The sequence below is a fragment of the Malaya genurostris genome, chromosome 3 (assembly GCF_030247185.1).
Source record: "Malaya genurostris strain Urasoe2022 chromosome 3, Malgen_1.1, whole genome shotgun sequence".
Classification (NCBI taxonomy): domain Eukaryota; kingdom Metazoa; phylum Arthropoda; class Insecta; order Diptera; family Culicidae; genus Malaya; species Malaya genurostris.
Window position 1 is genome coordinate 154,276,044 of NC_080572.1, and position 13,843 is coordinate 154,289,886.

General features: G+C 36.1%; 1 protein-coding gene across 6 annotated transcripts in view; it reads left to right on the forward strand.

Annotated features, from left to right (window-relative positions):
- Nucleotides 1-13,843, forward strand: part of LOC131437439 (coiled-coil domain-containing protein AGAP005037) — a 993,236-nt gene that overhangs the window by 905,015 nt on the left and 74,378 nt on the right. For all 6 annotated transcript variants that reach the window (XM_058606791.1, XM_058606794.1, XM_058606793.1 and 3 more), the window contains 2 exons: nucleotides 2,624-2,806; nucleotides 2,871-2,967. In XM_058606791.1, the coding sequence (XP_058462774.1) occupies nucleotides 2,624-2,806; nucleotides 2,871-2,967 (280 nt within the window). The remainder of the gene's footprint in view (nucleotides 1-2,623; nucleotides 2,807-2,870; nucleotides 2,968-13,843) is intronic.

Here is a 13,843-nt window from a genome sequence, read left to right on the forward strand (position 1 = left end):
GCGTACTTTTCTCGATCGGAGGGTTTTTTGTGAGTCCAAAGTACGCACGATTTCCTGCCAAAAATACGACTATGAATTTCACTGCTAGTGTCATTATCGGCGGTCACCAGTGAGCCCAAATACACGAACTCGTCAACCACCTCGATATCGTCACCGTCTATCAATATTCGTGGTGGGAGGCGAACCGTTTCTCCTCTAGAGCCTCTTCCTCTCATGTATTTTGTTTTCGACGCATTTATGGCCAGTCCGATACGCCTGGCTTCAGCTTTCAGTCCGATGTAGGTTTCCGTCATCTTCTCAAGGTTACGTGTTACAATATCAATATCGTCCGCGAAGCCAAAAAGTTTTACGGACTTTCGGAAGATCGTGCCACTAGTGTCGATCCTCGCTCTTCGAATCACACCTTCCAGGGCAATATTGAACAAGATACAAGGAAGTCTATTACCTCGACGTAGCCCTCTCCGAAATTCGAAGGGACTCGAGAGCGTCCCAGATACTCGGACGTAGCACATCACTCTATCCATCGTTGCTTTGACCAATCGCGTCAGTTTATCTTCCAAACTTCCGTGTGTCATTTGCGCGGTACAGCTGTTCCATCGCTTCGCGATCGTGGTCTTCCTGGTGGCGCTTTTTCCTCCGGAAAACCGTGTTCTGTCTGTTCCGTGCCTGTCTATATCGTTCCTCGTTCGTCCTCGTGCGGTGTTGCAGCATCCTCGCCCTTGCTGCATTCTTCTCTTCGACCAACTGCTGACATTCGCCGTCAAACCAGTCATTTCCTCGATTCGATAACCTCGTACCTAGAACGGTTGCAGCTGTGCTACTCACGGCGGACCTTATGTTCCTCCAGCCGTCTTCAAGAGTCGCCGCGCCAAGCTGCTCTTCCGTTGGTAGCACAAGCTCCAGTTGTTGCGCGTATTCCTCTGCAGTACGAATGCTACGTAGTCGTCGGAGAAGGATCGCCCGTAGACGTCGATTTGATTTTCCGTATGTTGATAAGGTGATCTCCAGGTGGGTTCGGTATATTCGAAACCAGGGCTGACATTATGCATCTCGAATCGAGTGGCTCGATACGATTATTTTTGAAGTCGATTCGACTGAATTGTGGCATTACGTTTCGCTTTCGGCCTCGTGATCGAGATCCTAACAATGTGGTAGTAGATTTCGACTGACGCTGCTCAAACTGTCATAACAAACATAGGTAAACAAACCCATATACATTGCAATTATTTCGATTACATTTATTCGGTTCAAGTATTGAAAAGAAGAAAAATGTTTGTAATACTGCGGTTTTAAGTTGCCACGAAATTTCTGAAATTTAAATCAAGAAGCAGATTCCTTTCCACTCCATTTGAAAACGTAAAGAATTTTTTCTGGCGTGTTCTGGTACACAATTTATCGAAGAACTTTTGAAATTATAATAAACAAACTTCTGTGTTTTTCATGTATTGTTGCAAGTCTAATACAATTTACGTCATCCATATGTGTAGTTTTAATCAAAGGCTTTTAGGTTCTGCAGCTTTCATTGTAGTATTTTCTCATATTTATTAGGAGATATTGCTTTAGGCTCAATATATAAGGAGATATCCATTCTTTGTAGTATTCATAATCTATTTAGGTAGTATTGAAGAGTCAAATACACGCTAATAGCACGAGATTGTGATACTTTTGACACATTCTAAATACTTTCAAGGTGTTTGGACAAATTTTTCAATTTACTTGAGTTAGATATATGGGTATTATTCGTTCATTGTTATCAAGCGAACAAGCTTTTTCCCACAATCCGTTTGAGCGACGTTTTCCGTCTACAGGAACCAGAAATTTGATCACAAACTACAGTTACTGGGCATAGGTTAGTTTCGACTTACTTTTGTTATTTTAAATAAATACCACGCAGCTTTCATTTAATATGCTTTTTAAATAGTTCGACTTGTATATAATATGACAACCACACAAAATATATAATGATATACAAAACAATGCATTAGAAGAAAGATTATCAATACTAATGTGTTTATGAAAACCTAAGATGTTATCGATAACTACCTTTAAATAAAAAAAACGTATTCGAAGACTCATACTCGAAAGTAAAAAGGCTTTCGACCATTTCTTATCGAGTTCAGTCGTTTACGAGCTCGATTGTATTGGTTCCATAATGCCAAAACTTTTCGATAATCTAATACTTCTTCGAGTTAAGTCGAACTAAGCTCGATGATCGACTTTCAATCGAAAACCATAATACGAAACGTGGTCGATTCGATAAAATTTTAGTCGAATCGAGATACATAATGCCACCCCAGAACTCTGGAACTCTAGATCCGGAAGTCGGAATGAAACTCAATAGCATCCTATGGGATCATAAGAAGTTTTATTTGAGCCTACGTTTGACAAAATAGATGCTACCATTTCTGAGAACAAGTGACATTATTTGACACAAACACACATACATAGCTACAGACAAACATGTACAGATAATGCTCAATTCGACAAACTGAGTGGAATGGTATATGACACTACACGATTTTTTGAGTGATAACTTATCCTTTCTCTGTGAAAAAAGCAAAAACGATTTCGCTTCGAGTGCATGTAACAAGTAACAAGTTTGAATTGTTGTAATGAATTTCAGCAAAACTGTCGCCGAGTTGAAGCTTAAATTTCCAAGGTTGCAACAAGAACTACGTAAAATTTTATCTTCAGACATGGACAGATTGTGCCGAGAAGAAAATTTTATCAAAGAAGAACCAGAAAGATTAGAGTCGGCTTTGAGAAGATGCAAAAAACTGACTGGAACTTTAGTCACGTTGAAAAGGTTTAAAGAAAAGAATTATTTACACCCTCAACATTCACAGTCTAATAGGTTCTATTTGTCGCAGGCTTGCAAGTGTACAGGAACAACGATTACCAGTTCCAGAATCCTCTTTATCCGACGAGTCAGAAAGAATACCAGAAGAACTGTCGAATACCAGTAAGGTAAGGACAATACATCTCACCAAAAAGATATTTTAGCAATATGCCAAAATGTATGAATTTACCTCTTTTGTTTATAATAAGTTTCGTTACATAAACATTTTTGTACATTTTAATTGTACTGCATCCTGAAATTTATATTCTCTTTCGAATGGTGGCACGAAGCGTGACTGGCACAAACCACACTTTTTATCTATACGCCCAATTTTCTAGAAGATGACTCAACCGAGTTCTACAATCTTAGGTTCACTTGAAAGCTACTATTAGGTTGTGAATCAATCAAGCGACTGTCTCTTCCGGTTACGAAGATATATTAGTGTCAGACAAAACGCATTTTTACGCTCCGCTCAATTTTCTCCAATGACAATGCTTGCTAACTTTTTTTATGATCAAGTCAAAGTTGGAGTAGATAATGATTCAGTTTCTACCTATTATGAGCTCAAAAAGATTAATCGGTTATGAACCAAAAATTTGGGAAAATATAAGGGTACCTTTCCTTCCTAATTTTGGGTAGCTCAGAGATAGCTGGTATACGTCCACGATTCGGATTTAAATTTATATCGAAGTATGCAAAATAAATATTTCTTCCCTTCTTCGAAACTGAGGATTGATTAAAATTGCACTTCAATTTATTGAGTCCATTATTCTTACCTTAGAAATGGTTTAACCACCAGCCGACTAAGCGCAGTAGTAGTATGCCTCTAACTAAAACACGTAATCCGCGATGTTAAATGTATTAAAGTTCTACGCAACATGTAAATCTTTTGGAAGTCATAAAAGCTATTTTTATGTTGCAACCATTACGTTAATTTGAAATGTTAGCTGATTTTTTCCTAATAGTAGTCCCGAATCACATTTGTTCACCCCTTTATCATAATGACGTTAAAACATCAATATACGTTTGACAATAGATTTTGACATAGCAGTGTTTTTTAATTATATCATGTTCCAACTAACGAATACCCAATTAACGAAAACTCCAACTAACGGGGCTCCAACTAGCGAATTCCAACTGTACTCTGATTGTAGTGAAACAAAACTTAGACGACAACCCGATTAAACAATACTCCGTACATGTCCAGATTGCTTATGGCCAGTGTCCCATCTCAGATCTCACAATAATCAAAGTTTTCATGGTATCCTCGTCAAATAAGGTCAGTTTTATGTTGTTATCTTTCCCGTATGATTCGATCAATTTTAACTTACCATTCCTCTCCCTTAAAATAACCTTAGAACCTTTATTGATATAAAAGTAGTATCTATATTCGTCTAGAAGCATCGTTTCTCGTCGAATACATTTTATATTGAACTCCTCTTTTTTATTGAACTTACTACAACTTTCCTCCATGATAACCCTTATGACCACCTCTAAGTAGTGTACAAAGTTTCTGTGATTTTCAAAAAGTATCGATTCACACCTTTGGTACATGCGCCAACCTTGGTGACGATTTTTTTGGTTGTTTCGTAGTTATGCTGAAACTTGCATACACTCGCGTTCATAAGCAGATAAAGACTATTGTCCCTCAGTTCTTTGAAATTCCTGCAAAATAGAACCAGATCTTTTGATATTATTAAAATTTTTGCATTCAAATAGCAATAGCAGTATTATCTAGCACAACCTTGAAATTCTCTCTTATTTTACAAAAAATGGAAGATGAAATTTGGTTTTCAAGACCCCCTTCTCCTAGTCTACATCCTTTCTCCTCTCTTGTTTGTAGACAAATAAGAAAATATTACAATAAACACCCGTTTTTAGAGGCAATTACTACGAATTCCACTTTTTTGAACACCAAATGCAATGCTAATGGAGAAAAATAAAAAATACCCTTATGAGCACCTCTGAATTATAAAAAGTACCTGTGCCAAGTTCGGTGATAATTTACTGAGTTGATATGGAATTTTGCTGATATATACAAACAATTTGACTTCCAGTTTCTTTATTAGCGACACTTGCTATTCTGCAACGTGTATAAATATACTTACGTCGTGAATACGACTTACTTTACTATGGGGCGCCTTTTCAAAATTTACCCTCTGAGAGAGTGATAAGTTTTTGATCGTGAATATCTCTTGTTTTATCTAACGAATCAACATAATTTTTGCTACATGCCATCAGAAATATGATCAAAATTTTATGATAAAATTTTCAGTTGTGTGAAATAATCTCAAATAATTGAAAATTAAACTTTTCTGAAATGTTTGCTATAAACGAGTATCAAAGAGAATAATTCATAAGGCGCGTTTGCCTTTCTCATATTTTTAAAGCTCATAGCTCAGTGATCTATGGAAGGATTTATATAATCTAACTACCAATAGAATCGAAATTTTTCAACTTAAACGTGTATAGCAACAGCATTGAAGTATTTCAATAGTACAATATTGAAAAACCTGTCTAATTTGACCCATGTCAACACCAGCCAATCAGAACGCGTTCTGAGGAAGAGAACAAAATATCTGCTGCTGTACAAAAAATCGTCCAAGCAAAATGTTCCGAACAGTGCTTAATATCGTAGTGAGTTCCACAATTTGGTCCTTATGAACGGCAGGAATGAATCCCGTACAGCATCCTGAAAGTTTTCTTTCAGTGAAATGCAAATCCGAAATGAAATAATCGACATTGAAATTCTATATGCTTCTATTTTTATAGCCGTTAGGACCGCCCATTAGTGAAAAAGCTACAAACAAAATCACGTAAAAAGAAACCTCTTAACAAAAATTGGATCAGATTGGATTCTATCGCCACTGCGAGCACATGTATTTTGTGTTGTTTGCAAAGCTAGTTTCGCTTCCGACAAGAGCGATTACGTCACAGCTGCCAGTCATTTGTATTGGCGAAAAAGCAACGGTGGAGAGCATCACACAAAATCAGCCGTTCTAATGGCTCTAAAAGTTTTCTAAAGAACTATTAGGATTTCTTCTTCGCAAATCGAAGGTAAATATCCTCAGTTTAGTGCAAATCTAGAACTGTTTGATTAGATTTGTGCACTTTCCGCTGTGTGAAATTCACAGTTATCGAGATCAAGTGAAGCCTTCTTTGTTTTTGCGAAAAATGTGAAAAAGGGGAATCATACAATTAATCAACTAATTGATATTCGGAGATGTTAAGGAACATGTCAGTTGTTTTCGTATTCACGACATCCAGTTATGTCTCTGACATAAACCCACACGCCTTGTTATAATTATCTGTGCCTGACGAAAAAATACCGATTGTTCGCCAACACTAACTACACCACCCTCCCCCTTAAAATATCCAACCTATGAACAGAAATGATAACAGGTGCCAAGTTAGGTGTGGTTATCTTTTGAGTTATTTTGGAGTTATTGTCGATGATATTAACAACTGAACTTTGCTCCTCTCTTGAGAGAGACCCTTACTTTACCACCCTTCCACTTACCTCCTAAAAATGCTCTTAGGATCATCTGAAGTGAAAATAATATCTATACTAAACGAAAAGTATCGTTTTATGGAGAATTATATTAACTTCACATTAAACTTCCTTTTTTAAATGCACTCATTATATCCACACCCCACAAATACTCTTAAGACTATATTTGAGTTTTTCAAAATGTATGTATTTTCTTCAAAAACTATCGATTCCTTTTAAATTAGATAAATTTCGACATTGCCCTCCATATTAAGGACGCTACACACTCTCTCCCCTGAAAATATCCTAATGATCATCAATGAAGAGCAAGAAGTATCTGTGCCAAGTTTGACAGAAATCCATTGAGTAGTTCCAGAGTTATGCTGTTACAAACATTACGACCCCCTGTTCAGAGGCCCTTACTACATAATCCCCTTTATAATAATATCTAAGATGCACAAAAAGTGTCTATGGTCTTCAAAAATTATCGATCCTCGTCAAATTAGATAATTTTTTTCAAGACCCTCCTGTTAAGGATACTGGCTGCACACACTTTCCTAAAAAAATGAAGGGCAAGAAATACCTGTACAAAATTTAATAGCAATTTTACTTTTTTCTTTTTGACGACTAAGTCAATATTTCTTTTTTCTTTTTATGCGATATTCACCTAACCGGAGACCATTTTTGTAGAAACAGAAAATGAAAATTATAGAATGATAGTACTCAAGAGAGAGCAAGGATGTGAATACATAGAACGGAAAATGAGAGACGTGACAGAGGGTCATTTAGGCAAGCAGAAATCTTTTAGTAACTTAACTTTTATCTTCTACCAGAGGAGTCGGGCTTAGGCATCTGAACAATGCGAATCGCCCAAGTATCTGGTATGTCGGAAAGTAGTGATAAAGGTCTTTTATCATTTACTATCCGAACCGGCAAAAGAAAAGTTACTAGAAGTTATCACTTCTTACTTGCGACGGCCTTATCACACACAATGAGTTCTTCACTGCATGGATGTTTTGTTATTTATCTCTATACGGCTAGTTGAACATCGGAATGGAAGGTTTGTTCGAACTATTGCTTATGTGCCCAGAATCACAGCGTGTTGGCTGTTTAGTCCAGGTTGTAAGCGGCGATCAGCAGCGCTTCACTCACCGCTACCTGATGGAAACCCATCATATTAACTTTTTTACTTTTTTCTTTTTGACGACTAAGTCAATATTTCTTTTTTCTTTTTATGCGGTATTCACCTAACCAGAGACCATTTTTGTAGAAACAGAAAATGAAAATTATAGAATGATAGTACTCAAGAGAGAGCAAGGATGTGAATATATAGAACGGAAAATTTAATAGCAATCCGTTTAGTAGTTCCGGAGTTATGCCGTTACAAACATTAAATCCCCCTTTTTAAAGACACTTGTGTGGTATCTCGAATTTAGTCCGGTTTCGAAAAAGGACTTTCTTTTAGACCACGGTATCTCAACTATGGCAGACTACTCGAGTAGCTGCCGGAAGGGACCGTAGCGAGTGAAGAACTTAGCCGATCGGTCATACAAGTTTACATACAAGTAAGGCAGGTGCATCTTTTCTGGGTTAGCTAATTTGGTGCCTGTGTGGCCCAACTGTCACTGATATGCGCGGGGCCAAACGGATATTAGTTAGTTGATTTATTGTATGAATTGTGCAAGGTTTCCCTTTTTCAGTACTAGAGTTTGAAGCGATGCACCTACATTAAAGTACAGATTAGTTACATTAAACAGCTGCTATTCTACAACTATATATTTCAAACTTGAAACAATTCCTTTTTAATTTGCTTATATAGAAGGCTAGGTACCACAAATTTGTAGTTTATTTTTATTGAAGCTATGAAGTTCGAAGATATCTGTTTTTCTCGAAATTTCAGTACGAGACATTTGCAATGGCCTGGTCTGAAATGTATCGATGATCTTCGGTATGCAAGAGTAATTTTAGTATTAATAATGATAATAATAATAGTACAGATATATATGAATATATATATATATATATATATATATATATATATATATATATATATATATATATATATATATATATATATATATATATATATATATATATATATATATATATATATATATATATATATATATATATATATATATATATATATATATATATATATATATATATATATAAACTATTCATAATGAAGAAAGTGTTGCATTGAATTAGAATGTCGCGCAACATATGACGCGACGTATTGCTGTTTTCTCTTTCCATCCTGTATCGAGTCCTGGCGGTTTACCCGCTTCCCTAGCTCATGCATACGCGCGCATCTGGTTTACATAATTTTTCTGTCTGGTTCTCGTAGCCGGCATTTGTTTACCTCCTACATAGAATCGTCTATAAGGCCCTAGCGCGCAGCTCTGTAAAATTGATCCTGCTTGTGTGCATATGCTGATCCCTTTCTTAAGAGAAACGGAAAGGTTTTATTACTATGGAAAATAAACATGAGACTTAAACTAGGGTAAACAATTCCAGTTTTCTTATCTGATGGTTGAGCGTTTTTCTGCTAAATTGAAATGTTTGATCGCGTTTTGAAATCCTAGATTAGAACTTGTTGAAATGAATGAAATCTAATTTAATGTAAAATTCGCTCATGTAATTCGCTAATTTCAAGCCGTGTTGGAACAACACCGTTAGCACGATGCCACCGAAAACCAGTGGAAAGGCAGCCAAAACAGGCCCATTCAAAGCACTTTTCAGTGCTTTTCAGACAATTCAAAGCACTTTTCAGTGCTAAAGATCATCATAAAGAATTAGTTGAATTTTGTCGCTTTCCTGCCATTTGCTGACCAACTGTTCCCGAAACAAGACACACACGAGAGCAACATCGAGGACCTCACGAAATCCAGTTCCAGCCGGTCCGGTACACAACAACTCTAACACACCAGAAGGGATCAGTCGTCCGATCTAGTTGATTGTGACAATTCAATGCCCTTTTTAGTGCCCCAGATTATCATTAAGAGTTAATTAAACTTTCATTTGTACCGTCACTAACACATTCAATTACGAACGGTAATGCGAAAGCGAAAGTGATGATGTTGAACACATCTTTACACTAGTATGGGGTCGTGTGAAAATATGTGCAAGCTCCCGGCCGAGCGATGGCGGGAGAAGAATAACGAAGAGGATGTTTCTTTCAGTTCTATACGGAGTAACACTCTCCTATTCGGTTTCTCTTTTATGTCATTGTATTGATTCATCCACGTACTTGAGATTAATATCACGAAATTCACCTTTTCTGAGTTTCAACTATTCACAACACTTCATGGTGAACTTGTCGGATATATGCCTCCACATTTACTTGTTTACATTAATAAAAGAAGTTATTCTTCAACACATACTTTTGTTGTCGTATATTATCAACACTACCCTGACACGAGCAATGGTTGTGTCTAAATATTTTTCTTTTGCATGTGAATATCAAACCTGCACATGAAACTATTAAATCTTCAGTCATTACAGCAATCTTTCACTCAATTCTTTAGGTGCCTTCCGAAATCTATTATATCCCATTATAAAAAATATTTCTTACTTGATTTTGAGGTCACTTGATACTCAAACCTCACAATGCACACATATTCCTATGGATACTGTATTATACTCCGCTACTGAACTAGCTACTAACTTGTCTACGGGCCGACGCCCGAGACTAACGGATATTTTCCGCGCACTCTGAGACTGAACTAACTGCTAATTTGTCTACGGGCCGACGCCCGAGACCAACGGCTATTTACCGCGCACTCGTTAAAATTGAACTGGACGCTAACTCTTCCCAACTATGGGTTTTTAAGCTCCTAGCATTTTCTTTCTGGTGAAGCCCGAAGATTTTAGTACAAGCCGAGCTTGTGATTTCAAGTAGAAAGTTCATTCGACTTTCTCCCGAAGTTCTACCGAAAGTCGAAACCACTGTCGCTAGGCCAGAGGCAGTGTCCGTAAAAAAAATTAACTTTGTTTTTACAACATTGCTGCGCTGACTAATGCTCAAAAATGTGCACGCTTCTATAACAAAGTTTATACCTGAAGGTTGCAGCTACGCTGATATGAGAGCTTCCTTCACATTTTCCTACTTTTTCTACAATACTAGCAAATTCAAAGGAAAATTTGCTAAGGGCGCTGCATATGCCATGCGAAACAGGGTTACCATATATACATACATACATATTTATATTTATATATATCTATATATATATATATATATATATATATATATATATATATATATATATATATATATATATATATATATATATATATATATATATATATATATATATATATATATATATATATATATATATATATATATATATATATATATATATATATATATATATGACCTATGAACTGAAATGATAACAGGTGCCAAGTTAGGTGTTATTTTGGAGTTATTGTCGATTATATTAACAAATGAACTTTGCTCCTCTCTTGAGAGAGACCCTTACTTTATCCACCCCTTCCCATTTACCTCCTAAAAATGCTCTTAGGATCAACTGAAGTGAAAATAATATCTGTACTAAACGAAAAGTGGATATTACTCTTGCATACCGAAGATCGTCGATACATTTCAGACCAGGCCGTTGCAATTGTCTCGTACTGAAATTTCGAGAAAAACAGATATCTTCGAAAAACAGATATTTTCATAGCTTCAATAAAAATAAACTACAAATTTGTCGTACCTAGCCTTCTATATAAGCAAATTAAAAAGGAATTGTTTCAAGTTTGAAATATATAGTTGTAGAATAGCAGCTGTTTAATGTAACTAATCTGTACTTTAATGTAGGTGCATCGCTTCAAACTCTAGTACTGAAAAAGGGAAACCTTGCACAATTCATACAATAAATCAACTAACTAATATCCGTTTGGCCCCGCGCATATCAGTGACAGTTGGGCCACACAGGCATCAAATTAGCTAACCCAGAAAAGATGCACCTACCTTACTTGTATGTAAACTTGTATGACCGATCGGCTAAGTTCTTCACTCGCTACGGTCCCTTCCGGCAGCTACTCAAGTAGTCTGCCATAGTTGGGATACCGTGGTCTAAAAGAAAGTCCTTTTTCGAAACCGGACTAAATTCGAGATACCACACAAGTGTCTTTAAAAAGGGGGATTTAATGTTTGTAACGGCATAACTCCGGAACTACTAAACGGATTGCTATTAATTTTTCCGTTCTATATATTCACATCCTTGCTCTCTCTTGAGTACTATCATTCTATAATTTTCATTTTCTGTTTCCACAAAAATGGTCTCTGGTTAGGTGAATATCGCATAAAAAGAAAAAAGAAATATTGACTTAGTCGTCAAAAAGAAAAAAGTGAAAAAGTTAATATGATGGGTTTCCATCAGGTAGCGGTGAGTGGAGCGCTGCTGATCGCCGCTTACAACCTGGACTAAACAGCCAACACGCTGTGACTCTGGGTACATAAGCAATAGTTCGAACAAACCTTCCATTCCGATGTTCAACTAGCTGTATAGAGATAAATAACAAAACATCCATGCAGTGAAGAACTCATTGTGTGTGATAAGGCCGTCGCAAGTAAGAAGTGATAACTTCTAGTAACTTTTCTTTTGCCGGTTCGGATAGTAAATGATAAAAGACCTTTATCACTACTTTCCGACATACCAGATACTTGGGCGATTCGCATTGTTCAGATGCCTAAGCCCGACTCCTCTGGTAGAAGATAAAAGTTAAGTTACTAAAAGATTTCTGCTTGCCTAAATGACCCTCTGTCACGTCTCTCATTTTCCGTTCTATATATTCACATCCTTGCTCTCTCTTGAGTACTATCATTCTATAATTTTCATTTTCTGTTTCTACAAAAATGGTCTCTGGTTAGGTGAATATCGCATAAAAAGAAAAAAGAAATATTGACTTAGTCTTCAAAAAGAAAAAAGTAAAAATTGCTATTAAATTTTGTACAGGTATTTCTTGCCCTTCATTTTTTTAGGAAAGCGTGCGCAGCAAGTATCCTTAACAGGAGGGTCTTGAAAAAAATTATCTAATTTGACGAGGATCGATAATTTTTGAAGACCATAGACACTTTTTGTGCATCTTAGATATTATTATAAAGGGGATTATGTAGTAAGGGCCTCTGAACAGGGGGTCGTAATGTTTGTAACAGCATAACTCTGGAACTACTCAATGGATTGCTGTCAAACTTGGCACAGATACTTCTTGCTCTTCATTGATGATCATTAGGATATTTTCAGGGGAGAGAGTGTGTAGCGTCCTTAATATGGAGGGCAATGTCGAAATTTATCTAATTTAAAAGGAATCGATAGTTTTTGAAGAAAATACATACATTTTGAAAAACTCAAATATAGTCTTAAGAGTATTTGTGGGGTGTGGATATAATGAGTGTATTTAAAAAAGGAAGTTTAATGTGAAGTTAATATAATTCTCCATAAAACGATACTTTTCGTTTAGTACAGATATTATTTTCACTTCAGATGATCCTAAGAGCATTTTTAGGAGGCAAGTGGGAAGGGTGGATAAAGTAAGGGTCTCTCTCAAGAGAGGAGCAAAGTTCATTTGTTAATATAATCGACAATAACTCCAAAATAACTCAAAAGATAACACCTAGCGTGGCACCTGTTATCATTTCAGTTCATAGGTCATATATATATATATATATATATATATATATATATATATATATATATATATATATATATATATATATATATATATATATATATATATATATATATATATATATATATATATATATATATATATATATATATATATATATATATATATATATATATATATATATATGAAGGAAACTCTCATATCAGCGTAGCTGCAACCTTCAGGTATAAACTTTGTTATAGAAGCGTGCACATTTTTGAGCATTAGTCAGCGCAGCAATGTTGTAAAAACAAAGTTAAATTTTTTTACGGACACTGCCTCTGGCCTAGCGACAGTGGTTTCGACTTTCGGTAGAACTTCGGGAGAAAGTCGAATGAACTTTCTACTTGAAATCACAAGCTCGGCTGGTACTAAAATCTTCGGGCTTCACCCGAAAGAAAATGCTAGGAGCTTAAAAACCCATAGTTGGGAAGAGTTAGCGTCCAGTTCAATTTTAACGAGTGCGCGGTAAATAGCCGTTGGTCTCGGGCGTCGGCCCGTAGACAAATTAGCAGTTAGTTCAGTCTCAGAGTGCGCGGAAAATATCCGTTAGTCTCGGGCGTCGGCCCGTAGACAAGTTAGTAGCTAGTTCAGTAGCGGAGTATAATACAGTATCCATAGGAATATGTGTGCATTGTGAGGCTTGAGTATCAAGTGACCTCAAAATCAAGTAAGAAATATTTTTTATAATGGGATATAATAGATTTCGGAAGGCACCTAAAGAATTGAGTGAAAGATTGCTGTGATGAGTGAAGATTTAATAGTTTCATGTGCAGGTTTGATATTCACATGCAAAAGAAAAATAGTTAGACACAACCATTGCTCGTGTCAGGGTA